The sequence below is a fragment of the Protopterus annectens genome, chromosome 13.part0 (assembly GCF_019279795.1).
Source record: "Protopterus annectens isolate FY-2018-M chromosome 13.part0, PAN1.0, whole genome shotgun sequence".
In the NCBI taxonomy this organism is placed as follows: Eukaryota; Metazoa; Chordata; order Ceratodontiformes; family Protopteridae; genus Protopterus; species Protopterus annectens.
In genome coordinates this window covers 670,178,266-670,197,422 of record NC_056747.1, presented here as the reverse complement: position 1 = coordinate 670,197,422, position 19,157 = coordinate 670,178,266, and the positions used below count along the sequence as shown (strand labels likewise).

Sequence of the window (19,157 nt, the reverse complement as noted above, 5' to 3'; positions counted from 1 at the left end):
TCTGGGAAAACTTTTGAAAGGACGTTGGAAAAGATACTTTATCTAGTGACTGAACCTCTTGATTCAGAAGAAGCAATATCAATTCCATCCTGTCTGCGAAGTCGTGGATCAAGTACTTTACCTTGCATTGCTATTGGAATAGTAATGGGAGTTCACCAGTACAATCACTGTGTGTTTTGCTCATAGATTCATAGATGTGTAATAGGTTAATATCCCTGGAGCCTTTACAAGCCTAGCCCAAAACAATTGCCCAGGCACCGTGCCACACGATGTTTGTTCACAGTGCCCCTATCCAGTACGGCAACCGGAATGATCCCTGGAGTGAACTTTCTGTTACTCATCCACTCGTCAAGATTTCTCTTGAAGAGGGCCAGCAAGGTGCTCTGCTTGACATGAATGGGAAGCTTATTCCAGAGTATGGGCAGTCTCTGGGAGATGAAGCTGTCCCTCCAGCATGTTCTGTTAATTGTGGTAGTGAGGTTGTGATCTCTGGACCGTGTGTCGCAGGGCGTTTGGGATCTCTTTAGGTGTAGCATTTTAAGTAGGGCTGATTCAGACATGGCTTTGTAAATCAAGCAGAGATCACCTCTAAGTAGACGATAAGAGACTGAGAAAATATTCAGCCCCTGTCAAGTTTCAAACCCAGGGCCTCGTCATCTACAGCACAGTCCATTCACCCACCAAGCTACTCAGCTTTTTGTGGACTTGAAGAAGGAATATGGACAATTGAACAATAATGTCTTGTGAAAATTACTATAACAATACATGATCTGTAGACTTAGGGTCAAGGAGCAAGAGGATAATTTAATTTAGGATTTAGGAGGGGAGCGTTAGGGAGGGAGAGAGGCATTTTAAAGTTCTGAGTGACTTGGGAATTTAGATTTAGGAAGTTTGAGGAGAGTTTGGAGGAGGTTAGGTAACAACTGAGGAATTTAAGTTTAGTAAGTATAAGGGAAGTTGCCATTATAGGTTGTTTGGTTTCTGGCTATATTCGATAGTTTGGAAGTTAGTGAAATTTTCATCAATGTAGAAGGTTTTATTTTAATGATAGATACTTTCTGTCCTTCATTTGTGATAAATATTGCTTTGATCTGATCGTTTATGTTTTCTTGCTCTGATTATTTACGTCCTCATGCTGATGGTAGATGTCCCACAGGAATTCTGGAAGCTTTAATGTCTTACAAATTGTCTATATCTTTGCTGCATTTTTGATGCATTTACTGCATTCTAGATTTACATCATATTAATGGCACTGACACTTAGGACCCTGGATAGAATACCATTTGGCACTGACACTTAGGACCCTGGCTGGAATACCATTTTCATACTGGAGTGTAGTCGGATGAGGGAAAGATGGAGGTGCCTCATTTACTCAGTGGCACCACTTTATGTAACAGCTGATGAAAAACATTAGGAAAACATTATGTAGTGAAGTTAAATAAGCACCACCATAGTTCATGGGAATGTGTGAGGACAAAACAATGAATAAGCACCTGTACAATTAAAATAACACTATAGGTTTGTTTTTAACAGGCAAATACGCTTATGATGGACTCATAGTATAAAAGTATTCTGGGTGTGCATGATACTACATCCCCAAATGATTCATTCTGCAGAACGTTTAAATACCATAGACAATGGAATAGATTATGTATTTTGATAAGCTGTCTAAACATTCAGGTCTACAGATATAATTTCATTTTTCATTCTTAATTTCCATTATTATTTATTCATTTTCCACTGCTTTTTAAAGTCATTTGGCAATCAGATTTGAAGCTGTGGTTCTTTTTATTCTGTAGTTCAAGATTTGTCATGCTATGGACTAACAGTAAATATTTTAAACACAAATGAATGTCCTGATTTTAAAAAGAAAATGTATGATAACCATGTTTGTCTGATAAATTAAGAATAATACATGAAGTTACATGATGGCACTTTAAAGCTCTGAAAAAGGCATAGAGGATTTTGATCAGATCTTTAACAGTATCTCATTGCCAAATGCTCTAGACAGCAGTGCCGATAAATTCACTTCTGAGGTAACTTTCTTGGTGCCTATGTCAAGAACAAGTAACAGGTTATGATTAGAGATCCACTCATAATTTTTGGTAGCGCACAGAGCTTTATCTGTTCTATGTACTACCAGTTACAGAGAGACAGAGAGAGAGAGAGAGAAAGAAAGAAAGAAAGAAAGAAAGAAAGAAAGAAAGAAAGAAAGAGAAACTGTAGGAGCATGAAGTGTTTTAAAAAACGATAAAGTAGTGAGCACTGTCAAACACACAGCATCACACCTCTCAACTTGTTTTGCTTAAGAATTCTGATAAAATCCAAAAATAATGGCGGGAGCAAAGGATCAAAATAATGAAGTTTTTAAATATTGCTCTACTTCAATTAAAAAGTTAATAGAGCAACCAGTTTTGCATCAACATGCATTTTATGAACAATAAAATGTATGAAACTGGAATGTCTGGCATTATTAACTAACTGCAATCCTCAGTGATTTGCCAGAAAATAAAACAAATTTATGAGGGACAGGAGAAAAATATGAGTCAAAATCAGAGACATTCTATAAAATCAGGGACAGCTGAGTAGTATGGACAGCTAGTAGAAATGAATACTGCTCTGTAAAACTAACGGCTTTAAAAACTGTTAGACATTTCCTTCTGCCAAAAGTTATTTTTGTAAACGTGTCAGAGTTAAGTTCTAACATCTTTTAAAAACTGATGCTGTTCTTTGCTGACCAACAATGTTTGCTGTTAGTCACTAGTGTGAGACCCAATCTTAACAGAACATAGGTGTTCTTAACAAGATTTTGTTAAGCAACCCTAAAAACTGTTGATTGTTTTGTTTTTTTCCTGATTACAGAGTGTAGTCGCACTACTTCATACACTTTAAGCTTGTTATGCAACTCTCTGCCATCAGAGAGGTCTCACAGTACAGTATACGCAGACAGTCCTGCGATGTTCGAAGTCCCAGAATTATTGGTAGAATTAGTGCGGGCTTTATACAAAAACCCAGTGACACAAGTGCAAACAGTGTTCGGACTTTTGCTGTTTATACTGGTGATGGACTAAATCAGCAAACAGGTCAGTGGGGACAGATTAACAAAGCTGCTGTATACAGATGATATGGCAGGCAGATGCTGAACAAGAGCTTCAGCAAAGGATAGGTGAATGGAATGCAAAACTGAAGGCATATGGAGTGAAACTGAGTACAGATAAGACAGTTGTAATGGCAACAAATAGGGGAAGTCAGAAGAAGCTTAGACTTTAGTTAAAATGGAAGATAATAGAACAATTTAATATCTTCAAGCACCTGAGAGGAGGAATTCAGGAGAAAAGAAGAGACGTCTGAAAGAAGTCAAAGCTAGAATCAGAGGAGCTGCAGCTGACTGGCACAGAGTGTCAGGGGTAGTGTATGACAGAAGAATGCCAAAGATGCTGAAAAGTATGTTGTAAACAAGCAGTGGTGCAAACAGTACTATTGTATGGTAGACAAATCTGAGCAGTGAAGGCAGAGCAGTTGATGAAGCTAGAGGTGATGAAGATGAAATGCCTGAGATTGGTGATAGGATAATTACCATGGGACATATGAAGAATTAAGGGCATCAGAACAAAATCCCAAGTAGCTCCAATTGCAGAGAACGTCAAACAGAACAGATTATGGTGGTTTAGGTACATGTGCAGGAAACCAAAAAACAATATGGTGAAGAAGATTTTTTGAATGATAGGATAAAGGCAAGAGGAAATGAGGGAGTCCAGTAAAGAGATAACTGAATTGTGTGAGAAAAGACCTGCAACAGCCAGTCTGACACTGGAGGAAGGTAGAAAACTTGCAAGAGAGATGGTGACAGTTGAAGTGACACCTTGACCACATAGAGAAAATGGGAAAAGGGAGCTGCAGCTGCTGCTTCTAATGATGATGATGATGATGATGATGATGATGATGATGATGAATTGTAAATTATAAGGTATCATGTTTGTACCCACACTGATGAAATTTAAGTTTATCTGGTTTGCACAAAAGTAGTCAACATGAATTCACAAAAATAAGGCACAGCTGGAATGTACAGTGTAAGGTGATTTGTAAGGAGTGACTTGACAAGCTTGTACCAGAAGCCTGTGTTAGACATTAAAGCCAGTTATTCACTGGAAGAAAAGGGACAGTACAAGAGAAAAGCCATGTGACCCCCCCACATACACACAAACAAACACACACACACACACACACACACACACACACACACACACACACACACCAAATAACTACCAGCATCAGAATAAAGCATATTTACATTATATTATTATACCAAGCAAGTTAAAAAGATATCGAATTCTGATCACTAGGTCAGAAGAGAGATAGGATTATGCAATAGTAATGGCTAAAACAACAGCATTTTGATTATTTTTAGTTATAAAAATCAAGGAGAAAATACCAAGCAAGTGATTAAGCATGATGGGGTTTAGTGTTTCAGAAGCATCAGAAAGGCAGGTAATCAGCTTCAGCCTTCAGGATCACACAACAGAAAATGAAAATATGTACATTAGAGCACTTAAATGATTTGATATAGGGTATAATCTGTTAGCAGCATCAATACAATTCAGTCTATTGGATCAGCAAATTACAGCTAAATAAATGTAAAAAAGTACTACAATTAAACTATTTCCATATAAAGAGGTCATATATGAAAAGGAGAGGCAGTACATTATCCTCCAAGAAGCGACAATAAGTTGCTATATGATGGAGAAAATCTGATTGGAAGACAATATTTTGCTCCCAATGCCAAAGAATTATATTAGTGTAGCTGGGGGCACAAGCTGCACCCATAGCTACACCAGAGACTTGTTTAAAATATTCACCTTCATAGTGTAAGTAATTATTGAACAATACTAGTTCCATAAATTCAACTAGAATATTGACATTTCTAGTTGATAGGTCACAATTTTGTGTACAAGCCTCCCTGAACCAATCTAGTCCAGTAGAGTGAGGTATAACTGAAAACAGGTCAAAGGCATTTATTGTAACTAGTAGACTAGTCACGCATCATTGTAATCGCCCTCTTGTATGTTTCCCAAGAAATTCCACAAATCGTGTAACACATAACTACATTTCTGAAAAAAAATTTTCAAAATACCATTAATATAAATTGCCAGTGTGTGAGTCTTAGAACCAGTTGCTGAAACAACATGCGTAGATGGGTGTCCTGAACATTTTTATGTACTTTGGTGATGCCAAAGATAGCTGGCATAACAGCTTCATCTATTTTAAGAACTTATAAAAATTATAATCTATGGCATCTTGGTCCCAAAGATCCTTTAATAACAAATCAGTGTTATGGTAGGCCATGTTAATTTCATTTTTCAATGTTTTAATATAACAAGCTTCATTATTAACTAGCTTGAATATACTAGACATATAAACACTTGAATCCAACAAGGCAACCCCTCCCCCTTTTTCTGGTTTCATGATTCTTAGCTCAGGTTGTGACATAATTCTTTTATCAGTTCCTTCTCCTCCATATTCATATTACTAATATAGCTAAGACGTGGCTGTTGCAACATCTTCCTTAAATCATTTGCTACAACTGAGAAAACTATACATTTATTTGCTTAAGAAGAAGGCTTACCCACACAGCCGTCACTGTCAAAATCAGGACCCAGGGTCAACACTGTGACATTGGCAAATCGTTTTGAAAAATCTTCAAACCCCATCCTTGAAACAAGATATTAAGAGATGAAGTGAGAGAAAAATGTGCAATCACAAAATATTTTAAGCTTATATTTTAGAAAACAATTGTGATTTTTTAAACCCAATTATTTACCAGAATTCTCCATCATCCTTTTTAGTAAAACCAAATGACTCTCTCGTCCAGACTGGGATATCATCCCAAAGGGGTGAGCTTGAAAAACAAAAGGTAAGAATTACGATGTTGAGCACCTGTGTATATCAGCAGTATCAGACTATGTTAACAACACATAACTGTATACAGTGATGACACAATCTTGGTGGTGAAGAAGAGGAGAAAAATAAGTGAAGAAGGAAATAAGGATGTGGGAAAGAGAAGCAATAAAATAAAACAGGGCAAGAAGAAATAGAAAAGATGGAAATAGACAAAAATGAAAAACTATAAGTCAAAGCAGGATATGATAATAATATACAATTCACATGTGAAAGAAAGACCCTGGAATAAAAAGAAAGAGAAGATGAAAGGATGTAAGGATGCAGAAAATGAATATGTTCAGGCAAGATGAAAATAAAAAACTAGAAAGAAATTGGATGGAGACGTGAAAATAAAAAACAAACAAAAAAAGTTAAGGGACTTCTTACGTGTCACTCCAGTCTCCTGTCCACTCTATAATTTCTCCAACACCCCATGGGTTTAGGATACGGACCAGTGGTACGCTTCCTCTAGGGGTGGTCAGCTGCAAATGACAAAAAAAACAAAAAACAAAAGAAAGGTACTATTGTTACTTCAGTTTACTACTTCTTCTTTGTCCTTATACTTTCCTATGTATTCACGTTCATCTTCTCTTAGGATCAAAGGAAGTTACTAGGCTATTAGCCCTGAGGCCCTTATAAACCTAGCCAAGAGTTTAGCCCATGTTCAGCTAAGTCAGCACCCAATGCCCCAGGCCAGCAAGGGCACAGGTGGAATCCCAGGGGTGTATTTTCTGTTTCCCATCCAGTTATCCAGATTCTGCTTAAAAAGTGATAATGAGGTACTCTGCTTGACATGGAGAGGGAGTCTATTCCACAGGTGGGAGAGTCTCTGGGACACAAATCTGTCCCGCCAACAAGTTCTATTGATTTCACAGACCAGGTTGAGGTCACGAGTGCGGGTTACTCAAGTGGGGCTTGACTTGCAGATATGCAGCAGTCCCATCAAGGTGAGGTCTGAGATTGCTATTAACCTCTGACCTAGACATGGCCCCACACACAATTAATAAAGCTTGCCACTAGTCTCGCTCACTGTACTGACTACCCAGACAAGACCATATCCCAAGTTTACCCCCAAACAGTGATAGAAACAAAGTGACCAATACTATATGATTGACTTAGAAGAGACATTTGGGTCTCTGTTGTGGCAGTGGGTGAAATATTTAAGGGACCGCTGTCACCATTTTCAGTGATTTCCCTTCTTATCTTAGGGAGCTGACTGGTGACATTTGTCTTTACCAGGTGTCGATCATACCCACCCCCATGAAGTATTAATTCTTACCATGCTGATTCTCAGGCTGGAGGAATTAGCGGGGGGGCTGTTACCATCACTGGGCCCAACAAACCCCTCCACCACCAGCTCAGATAGGAAATGCCTGTACCACACTCATTTCATCTCTATATCCATTCCTGAAGTCCCACAAGCTGACAATGACAAACCTTGTTTACAGCGGTGATACTGTAGGCGTGTCCTGCTACCAAGCCATCCTGTTTTTCAGAATCTGGGCCATCTGTCTGCTGGAAAGCACATGAAATAAAGTTAATATTTGCTTGTACATGAAGTCCAGTTTATGGTGCAGTTATTAAAGTAATGAGTTTAAAAATCAACATGCTTGTTTTAATTCATGTCCACTAAGCTGAGACACATATATGTTGCTACTGTCCCAAAAACAAAACTGTGTCGAAGTCATAGTTGTTAAGTATATCCCTTCTGTTCACTAATTAAATTTCACCCCAGTCACTGGCTATCCCATAACACTAGTGACACCTTTATACCAACTCAATTACTACTATAGTCCCCACCAAATGGGAGCTAAGTCTAAGCTATGCCAGACAGATATGTTCCAGCGCATTAGCGAATGGAAAGCTGCCAGTTAAAGTGTTGTTTAACTGTTTTCCCCTCCGCTGGCTGAATCCCATTGCCTACTATTTATGTAGCACTGAATGTAAATTCCATGGAACTACTTTCTAAATAACTAAGCAGTTCTAACAGACTGATTGTGTTGTATTACACATCTGTTAATAAGTATTACTCAGACAAACAGACCTAGTTAAATGCTGCTTAACTAAAGAGACAATATTAGCCAAAATCTTAAACTGCTATTGGACCAAAATTAGACAGATCTTACCAAACTCTTTAGTCAACCATATACACTGGCAAGTCTCACCTAGCCCCTGGGTTAATATTGGCTACATCTCACCTGTCAATGGATGAAGAATTCATATAAAGGAGAAGAAATGCAGGATGAGGGTGTTACAAAGACATGCATCTGCAACGTTTCTCCCCGGCCTCCACTGAAAATTGGCTTCATTTCAAATCAGACTTTCCCACTTAACAAATTTTAAATAAAATAAATAAATAAAATAAAAATGGTGTTTTTGCCAATAATACAGTGGCATTTTCCATTTTAGTACTGCCAGCACTTTTGTATTTCTGATTGTGTTTACATGGCTTAATAAAGAGCACTGGATAAACCTCTCTCCATATCTCATTCCAATCTTGTTTGTAGCAGTGCCAGTGGTGCAACAGGTAGCACACCTGCTTTTGGTGCAGAAGGCTGTGGGTTCTATTCCCACACTAGGTAGCTGGATTGCTGATACTACAGTGCAGCATAACGTGGGAATTCCACTCCTGAGCATGTTGTCCTTCAGATGAGACATTAAATCAAGGTCCCATCTGCTTGAGCTGGTGGTAGCTTAGGAAGATGTAAAATATCCCACAGCACCTACTGAAAAGAATATGGGTCCTTTATTTTAAACAAAATTCTCCATCAAGCTCATCTGTACCTAATGATATTCAATCTTGGATCGATGAATAAGTTAACACAAAAAATGTAATTAGTTACAATAAGTAAATATTCTAAACAGCAAATAAAATAATTAATTTTTCCCTTCTTTCTTTTATCCAGCCCACCCTTTGCTACAAAAAAACTTTATCTTTTCACAAATGTCCCACTCATCCCATATTTTATTAAATGGAATTGCTTTAATCTTAACATATCATGATCGATATATCACAACTACACACATTTTGTCTTTTATGTCAATATTTCTTTCATCTTGAGCATACACTTTATATACAATTTTATCTAATATCATTCCTTTTAACCATTCCCCTTTTTCATATCCTTTCCAACACTTTCTTAACCCTATTACATGCTATAAATACATGTTCCATAGTTTCTATCTCACTGAATGCTAAACATGTCCTATTGCCTTGTATTTAATTTCTACTTTCACAGGTAATTTTTTTATTAGGAGTTTGAAAAGAAAATCCTGCCCTTCAGTCCACCACATAAATCACTTCTTTCTTTATAGCCCTTTTAACATTAATTTCTACATTTTCCCCAAGGCCTAATATAAAAAAATCATAATTTCTTCATACCATAACTTTCTTTTATCTTTGATATCTGACAAGTTTGTTTTCAGTTCTAATATTTTTCTTTTCCACTCCTCTCTTCTCCCTGCCCACTTTCCTTTTTTACCTACTGCTTTCCACATCATGCCACAAATGTTTATATTTTCTTGCATTAGTTGATTTACTATACTTTCTTTTTTATATCCTCTACTGCTTAATATCTTACACAAACACAAAGACACTAAATGGATAACAGGGGTCTTTAAATTTAGCTTTCCTTCTTCAATCTCATTGTGTACATTTCCTCTCTTTACCAAGTTTAGTCTTGACCCCCACATAAAAAAATAAAAAAAAAAAATCAAATTTTTTCTTTTTCTAACTCACCTTGAAAAACCATTACTGAATGTTAATATCCTAACTTGCCTACCATTTAACTATTTAATAAGTACACTCTCTTCTTAGAATAAGTTAAATCTCTTCCATAACTGAAGACCATGTAGTATCTCATTTAAATACTTCTGTTATTCTTTCATATACTGTCGAAAAATATAATCCTGCTTTTTAACTATCTCTCAAAAGTCATTACTATTCTCAAAATTTATTTTCAAACCTATGCACTTTAAACATTTCTCTGCTTTTCTAATTTCTTCTACCATCCAGTTAATATTTTTGTGACAAATATCACATCATCTCCATACATCATAATTAATGGAATCTTAATTTCCTCTTTAAATATATATATATATATATATATATATATATATATATATATATATATATATATCTTACTTCCCTCATTCCATTATCAACCATTTCCATAAATGAATTCCCAGCTAATGCAAAAATTATACTACTTAAGGAGCAGCTTTGTCTCACATCACTTTTAATTTTAATTTTCCTATTATCCATCCATTCCCTAATACATTACTTATATAGTGTTCATATGTCATCCTAATCAGTTTGCTTATCTATATTATATTCTCCTAGAATTTCCCATAATTGTTCACTCATAATGTTACCTTAAGTTTTTTCTTTGACGCTACCTATAATTCTAACTTCCTTTCCTTATTCTCTTTCCTTATTTCTTTATGTAGTATATTTCTTCTACTAGCTGTAATACTTCGCTTATTACATTCCCTGCAACCCCATATAACCCATTCCTCCATTTATTCTAAAAATGTTTTTTTTCTAAAATGACTCATTATTTTCATAAATATCTTACAGTCTGTATTTATTAATGAAATTAGTCTCCAACTATCTACATTTTCTAGTTCTCTTTTTCCTTGTTAACCTTTTTACCCCATACATATATTATCTTCCTTTCTTTCTATTCATTCAATACTCTTGTAAATATTTAAATTTTTTTCTCTCATCCATTATTTTATAAAATTTATAATATAATACATTTATTCCTGGAGATTATATTTCTCTAACTATTTTCAAAAATATTTCTACTTCTATATTGTTTTCTTTCTTTAAATCATAATTTTCCTTTTTTTGAAAAAAAAACATTTTCATTTTTCAATTTTTTCTCTTCTCTACATATTTCATTCTTAAAAAAATAATAATAATATCTTTATCAATCTAATCTAATCTTGTGCAGGTACTAAAGTCCCTTCTCTATTTTCCAATTTCTCAATAATAAAATTTCATCTCTTAACCTTTTTTTCCCAAAAAGGAGGATACTTCTCCCCTTTTACCCTGAACTTGATATTGATGCTTTGTATAATAAATTAACCATTTTATTCTTATTCTGCTCATACCCTTTTCTTGCTTTATTCAGATATTCTTATTTTTTCCACCACTGAATCCCATATTTATTTTATCTTATTATATTGTAATATACTATTTCTAAAAAAAACTTTTCTCCCTTTCCTCATATTTCTTTGTACATTTCTTTTTATACTTTGTCCACCACTCTGTCCAATTTTTACATATAGTTGCTACATGATCTCTCCATAACATCTGTCCTTTATTCTCAAATAATTTTCCCTGATATTTATGACATTCAACTTTTTAATTCCTTTCCATATTTTAATATAATTGTCATTATCACTAAATCTTGTCCATACCGCTTTATGATCTGAAAAAAATACTTTTGTACTACTTCTTCTTAATTCCTTTAAAGATTCTGAGATATAATATACTTCTGTTTTAAAATTATTCCTTCTATATGTAAACTCTTATTTTTTCCTCCTATTTTCAAATCCCATTTCTTTATTATTTTCTTAATTTTTCCTAATGTCCTTTGAGATTTCCTACTTTCATTATATTGTAGTTAAAATATCCCATTATGATCATATTCATACTAATCATATGTAAGGCTTCATCATTTCAAACAATTTCTCTCTTTTTTTATCATGCGTTTGCACACAAACTATAATTACTCTAAACAGCTGTCCTTTATTTCTTAAATCTGTAACTAATAATCTCGTTTTAACTATTATATGCTCCATCACAATAATGCTTTCCCCTTTGCAAAGCGTAGATAATCCTGCACATCTTTCAACACCAAAATTCTGAACAATTTTCCTGCCTATAATAATTCCATCTGTGTTCTTGTTTCCTTTTTCAAAAGTCTGACATCTACTAGCCCTATTATATTAGCTGATACTTTTATGCACCTCTGATTTACCATCATTCTTCTTATGTCACTAATTATACTATTAGCATTTGATCTACATTAAAATAATCCATTCCCTATTTTCTTTCTTTTATTTTTTTCTTTACATTTTCTATTTCTTACTCTTCTACCAGTAATGTTCCTCCATTTAACTATATGCAGCCTCATTCCTTCTTCCTCAGTTATTTCACTCAAATCATTTTCTTACTTTTATCTGTCTTCTTTCAGTATCCACTCCCCTTGTATAACCTATTTTACTTCTTGTAAAATGTCTTCTTCTGGGTCCTTAATTTCTGTTACACTTTCATTTTCTAGTTCTTTACTTTCTCCTTCCGCATTTCACATTTTTATAAGCATTTCGGCACTCCATTCACATGTCCCATTTCTTTACTTTTATAACATTTGCTGATACAATTTCTACTGCCATGTCCTTTCTCCCCACACATCTCACATCCTCTTTTTTTATATTTTTCAATAAGATGACTTTCAGCACCACAAAAAGCATGTTTTGGGCTGACTCCTTTATTTTATAAAGCCCTTTGTTGCATTTACCATCAATACATTTGATAAATGTTGTATTTTACCATTAAATAATTTCAAGACAACAGAACATTTCCACCCTAAGTCCACAGTCCTCTATTATCAAGTATTTTTACCACTTCCATAACATTTTGGCAAAAATGTTTCCATAAATTGTACATTTATTTTTTATTTCTTTGTCTCTTTGGTATATGCATTTATCACAAACTTATTTCAAGGAAATATGCCTTTTATTCATATTTTTTCAAAATATTTTCTAAACATTTTCCATTCTGAAATATAATGTCACAAAACATGTATTTGCAATTAGCCTTGATTCTCACTAAATGCTTTCTTTTCAGTGCTGGAATACTTCTCTCTCTTTTTGCTCCCTCGTCCTGGCAGCTATGTTATCATATGTAAGTTTGCTTTCTTTCCACAAATTCTTTTCTTCTTCTGCTCACTCTTTCATTTTATTTTTCTCCTCCAAAAATATCTTATTCATTATGTATAGTTAGTGGGAATAATCTGGTCAAAAAAGGATAAATATAATAAAAATAAATAGTCTGACCCTGGGATTCCAACAGCTTTACGAAGGAAGATTATATCCTCTCAACTAATAGGGCTGCCATCTCATGCAAGATAAGTGCTGGTTAGCGTTTGACAGATCAATGGGAAGGACAGACCTAGTAAATCTGAAAGGGATCACAAAAGACTGGGACATGCAATGGATACTTTGTTTCTGCCTCCACAAAGGAAAACAACGTAAATTTGGTAGGGCATAGTAGGGAGAGCAATAAACAGGTACTGAAATAATGAGAGAGAAGGTGAGGGGGATAAATCAGTGGGACCATAAAGGCTGCTTCTCAGGTTGTGTAGAAATGTGGCCAGTGTGATGGCAGATCTCCTGAAAGAGATTTTTAACAGCTCTTTGGTGAATACATGACTGCCTCAGGACAGGAAGGCAGCATGTGTGATATCCTCATAGAATGGGGGGGGGGGGGGGGCAGGAAAAATCCAAAGAATTAGAGGCCTGTTGAACTAATCAAAATGGCAGGGAAATTATGGAGACAATCATAAGGTAAAGAATGATTGCATTCCTTGAGGATGACAATCTCCAGTATGATAACCAGTATGGATTTAAGGTCAGAGGAAGTTGGCAGTAATTGCCAGTCCTGTGGCAGAAAGGAATAATGTCTTGACTATGACCAGGATGACCCAGGTTCATTCATCTTCCTGGTCACTGAATGAGTCAACTGGGGGATGGGGAAGAAAAGAAAAGGTTATGCCTTCTCACTTATCTTTAAGAGGAAGGATGGCGTACATGCTTGGGGTAGTGGATTGGCTGTAGCTTTTGGTTAGGACTAGGAACTGCTGTATTATGTTTGTCTACAAGAGGAATCATGCAGTGTGGATTATGCCCTTTCACAGATGGGGATTTTCACAGCCCCAAGTTTCCCCTCCCCTTTGTCAATGTGTATGTTGAGCATGCAATGAGAGTGGTTAGAGTATCTAAAATATATAGTTGAGCCAGAGTAATATATCCCAGCTGTTCTTCTTCCTTATTTGGTGCAGTGGTGGTTCCTGTCTTGTTCAACATATGTCCCCATCCCGAAGAAGGGAGGGGGCTTATTGTCAGAGCATGCCTGGATAACATTATGGTAATGCATGAAGAGCTGAGAAACTGAGTTGATTAAACTATTGTTAGCTGTTCAGATCCTGAAGTATGGAGAAGGCTGGAAGGAGAAAATCCTTCCCCTTACTAAAAAAATGTCAGTCAAATCTATAGAACAGGAAAATATGGCAAGGAAGTACCAGTAAACCTCTTCAATGATAACACAAAGCTTATTGCAGCAGTGGAAGATGGCAAAAAAAAAATCTAAGAAAGGAATTGGAAAGGATGACAAGCTGGATTAAGCGCTTGTATTTCAGGTCCATTGCAAATAAATAAAAAGAACTGTACCTTCTGCACAGAAAGCCTGGTGTGAAATATTAGATGAGGCAGTAAAACTAAAGGCAGCAGAGCAGGAAAATAATTTGGGGGTGCTGATCACAACTAGACAGGGTGACCATTAACAGAGAACAGTGACAGTATCCAACCAAGTGCCGGGGTACATCTTTAGGGGGATGGACTCTAGAAGCAAAGACAAAATGCCACCACTGCACCAAGCCAGGAAAAGGTCACATCTTGTGTGCAGTTCTGGAGGCCACAGATGGAGAATGATATCAGGCTGCTGACAGGAGTCCAGAGAAGACCACCAGAAGGATGCATAGGATGGAAAGACAAGCGAAGGATATGACCGATGACTAGAAAAGCTAGAAGTGCTTTCACTAGAGTCAAGAAGAGATGAGGAACATGATATGGTTCTTAAGATCACCTAAAGAGATGAGAAGGAGTTAACTTGAACAAGGAGTACAGAAGAGGTAGCAGAAAGTACTAATAGAAGATTGTAGAGCCCAACTACTTCATGAACATGCAACAGTACTTTGTCATGGAGAGGATAGCACTAAATGAATTACAAAAATTGGTAATGGTGGAGAGGGTCTTTGCAGGAGCATTCAAGAGGGTATAGAACAAATGAAATAAGGATGAGGCTAAGGTAAGGGAGGGATAAAGTAGAATACTAAATTCACTTAAAGGGCAAACTAGGTGGACCTATTGTCTCCTTCTGCCATCAGGCAAACATAATATAATCTGCTGACAATGGAATTCGGGACACCTTCTTAAATTCAAGCACAGTTAAATGAGCAATGCATTGCATTAGTAACCTGAAGGCCACTTTGTGCAGCAAGAATTGTGCTGTCGTGTGGTACCCTTTCCTGTACCCAGTATAGAGTTTCCTGTAACCTGTCCATGTTGTATGCTAACCAGAGATATCAGATCCAATCTATTCACCTTGAAGTGGTAAATCTAAAACCTCTTGGTGATCCCAGTACCTGACTGTCTTCACCTGTCTCTGTCCCATTAGTCTTACTCCCTCCTGAGCCAAACATCTCCTGCTAAGACTCTAGGTAAAGTTGCTGCTCAAATACCCTGCAGTCTGCAATTCTTTCTTGCTATAGTTGCCATAGGTTCTATTGTAGTATATTCCTATCCCTGCAAATGCTGGATAATGCTGTGATACAAATCTGTCATATCCTGCCCCCATGTGTGAGGACTAATATATTTGTTCATTTACTCCATTTTTAAAGGGTGAGACATGCAGCTAAATCTTCTCTCTTCTAGCTGGGCCTAAAGTAACTAGGGTGGTGGTCAAATTCTGCTCACTAGGAGTGTAGGCTCTCATCTTACCCCTTTACCAGTGGGCTGGCTATAGTCATTTGCAAACAAAACACATTGCTCTTCAAACACTACAGCTGAAATTCAGTTTCATGAGTAAAGTTCCCACTGCTGGGTGGCTATGAATTAATTTTCCCATCTTAGTAAGCTTTTGCATCACTATTTTATTGTTCTTTACTTTGATTTGCCTTACATCATTCTCATGCTCTTCCAGTAATCTTTTATGGATTTACTGGTTGTCCCTCATAGACTTAGTACCCTTAAAGTCAGGCTCCATATGATGCACCAGAGCTGAGTGCATGTCTGATATGATTGCAAGTGTCTTAATGACATACTGTCTGCTTATTTTTAGGTTCATAGGTTCAAAGGTTGGTACTGAGCTATCTGCCCGAAGGCATATATTAGCCCAGCCACGTTGTGCGGTATTCACCGCCCCATTAGTAGTTCCCTAGACCCTTGTACTAGCAGCTAGTACCCTTGGCCCCTATCTAGTAGTGCTGTTGGTGTGATCCCCGGTGTGAACTTTCTGTTACCCATCCACTCATCAAGGTTCCTCTTGAAGAGTGATAGTGAGGGGTTCTGTCTTATGTAGATCGGGACCCTGTTTCATAGTAAGGGAAGTCTCTGCGAAGGGAATCTATCCCTCCAGCATGTTCTATTCATTGTTGTGCTGAGGTTTATATCCCTAGAGCATGTAGCTTGAGTAGATTTGGTTTTGCTAAGATGGAGCATGTTCAACAATTCTGGGTTGGACATGGCTCTGTATGTTAGACAGAGATCGCCTCTGAGAAAGCGGTATGCAAAAGAGAACAGTTTTAGCTTTTTCAATTGTGCTGCATAGGGCAACTGTTTGAGGCCAGTAATTCTCTTGGTTAGGTACCTCTGTGGTCTCCAGCTGCTGGAGATGTCTAGCCAAGTACATTCCAAATTGGTGCATTGTACTCAATAATGGGTCTGATGAGGGAAGCGTAGAGGGGCACCATTACATCCTTAGATCTTGATGCGAACCCTTTCGTGATCAGATGGGTCACATAGAAGGATTTTCTAACCACTTTGGCAACATGGTTATCAAAGGAAAGCTGACTATCTACTTGGGTCCCTAGATCCCTTATTTCTTCTTCAGATTTCAGGGGAATATCTCCTATGTTGTAGTTTGCGGGTACTCTGTTTTTTTCCAAAGGGGATTACTACGCATTTTTTTGCATTTAGCTTGAGACCATGGCTTTGACACCATGCATCAGTCTCATTTAGGCCCTTCTGGAGGATCTCCATGTCGGCCAGAGACTCTATTATAGCACCCAGTTTGCAGTCGTCCGCAAACTTAGTCAGCCACAGCCCTTCCGTGCTTGCCTGTACTTCTGAGAAGTATATGCCAAACAGGAGGGGCCCCAGGACAGAGCCCTGAGGCACATCACTCATTACTGGTCTGGATTCAGACATAGATCCTGCTACTCTTACTTTATGGGATCTGTCTGAGAGCCAGTTTGCGATCCATCTTGTGACGTAAGGGTTTATGCCCAGGCTGGTGAGCTTATCAATAATACCCGAATGGGGAATAGTGTCAAATGCTTTAGCAAGGTCAAGGTAAGCCGTGTGTACTTCCTTTCCCTTATCTATAGTCTGAGTAACTGTCTCAAAGAAATCCACCAGGTTCAGGAGGCATGATCTGCCCTTGACGAAGCCGAACTGTGTGGGGTCCAGCAACTGGAGGTTCCCAATCTCTCCATTTATGAGTTCCATAATGATTCGCTCCATAGCCTTACAGATCAGACTGGTCAGGCTAATTGGTCAGTAGTTCCCAGGGTCAGTTGTGGCCCCACCCTTGTGTAGTGGGACCCCCATTGCCGTGCGCCATTCTCTGGGCACATATCCTGTGGAGAGGCTGAGACTGAACAGGGTATTAAGATGCTGGGCTAATTCCTTTTGGAGCTCGCGTATGACACAGCCTGGGACACCATCTGGTCCTATGGAGGCAGTGTTTTTAGCTTTAGATAGAGCCTCGTTAAGCAACGTATCAGTAATAATTGGACTTACACAATCCCCAGGAATGGTAACAGGCCCAGTAGGTGGTGGGGGGGGGGGGGGACATTTGCACTGAACCTGTCAGCCAAGATGTTGGCAATGTCAGAAGGGTCAGTGTATTTTGTCCATTTTGTACTAGCTCAGAACAGACCTGAGCGTTGCCATTTAGGTTTTTGACGTAGCCATAGAAGGCCTTATGGTTATCCTTGGCATCCTTGGCAACTTTCTTTTCAAAATTAGCTTTAGTTGACTTGATGAGGGCCCCCAATTTCTTACTAATGCTGATCAGGGATGATTTTTCTACTTGAGATTTGGCCTTTTTTGTAAAAGTCTCCTCCTTTTATTGTAAAGTTTGCTTATGTTTATGTTTCATAAACACTATACTAGTTACATAATATATATAATATTTCTCTGCTCTGGATGTACATCACTATATCTATTTGCTTCTTTGGGGTGCAATGTACTGTACTACATGCCTAACATTCTATATGACTTGGATTGTGATTGAAAATAGTCACTTGTGACAAGCACCCTTGTCTGGTTACTAAAGACTAGATGAATACAGTGGAATAATACAGTTCAGCCAATTCACTTCAACATGTTTCACCTTGAGCTAGTATACATAGACCTGTACAGTATGACATCACCCTGCTGTGACAAAACTTTTGTACTGTTAACAACCTCAAATCTTGCTGGTCCCAGTTTAGACAGGTAACACTGTAACAAAAACTATTACTGCATCCCTCTAGAAGGTTCATGTCTAGTGATTTACTTTATCTGTTCTTCAACCATGGTTTCCAGAGAGTGCTGGAAGTATAACCATAGTCCACTGTTCCCACTTGTGCTTTCAGTGCCACCTGTTATTTTCACGCCACTTTTCTTCAAGATAGTCATAGGTCCTGGGATTAATGATGGCATAACTAAAACTACTTTACCTTACCTGTCTTTTAATATTTGTCCAGAAAGTACTTTACACATGCTTTCATACAATGTGGCTGAGAGGAGCCATGTGCAAATTATAACATTTACTAAACCACACTCATCTTTTCACTTACATAGTCCATGACAAAGGATACCATATGCTCTCCATTTTGTTTTATTAGGCTCCTCATGCTTACTTTCATGGCTACATCTTTCCAATGGCACCAATGGCATACAGCCCCATATTCAGCGCTCTACACTCACAGACTGTAGTGTGCTCACATAAAATATAGTTTAGGTAAATATCAAGTCATGCATGAGTGATTTTCTGTATTTACAGTATTTCTTTGCACCAGTGAACAATAACAGATTTATGCTAAGGCTCCAAGCTGACTACTTCGCCACATTGTTCTAAATATACTTGGATGGTCAGACTTGAAGAAAAGACAAAGCTGTATACAACTGAATCTGTCTAAGTATCCTTCAGAGAGAGCTATGCA

General features: G+C 37.3%; 1 protein-coding gene across 1 annotated transcript in view; it reads right to left on the bottom strand.

Annotated features, from left to right (window-relative positions):
* The window catches only part of LOC122788355 (calpain-A-like), a 123,068-nt gene that overhangs the window by 78,302 nt on the left and 25,609 nt on the right, over positions 1–19,157 (bottom strand). The window contains exons 3-6 of the mRNA XM_044055431.1: positions 7,375–7,452; positions 6,325–6,419; positions 5,819–5,896; positions 5,624–5,709 (exon numbers count right to left, since the gene is read on the bottom strand). Of these exons, the coding sequence (XP_043911366.1) occupies positions 5,624–5,709; positions 5,819–5,896; positions 6,325–6,419; positions 7,375–7,452 (337 nt within the window). The remainder of the gene's footprint in view (positions 1–5,623; positions 5,710–5,818; positions 5,897–6,324; positions 6,420–7,374; positions 7,453–19,157) is intronic.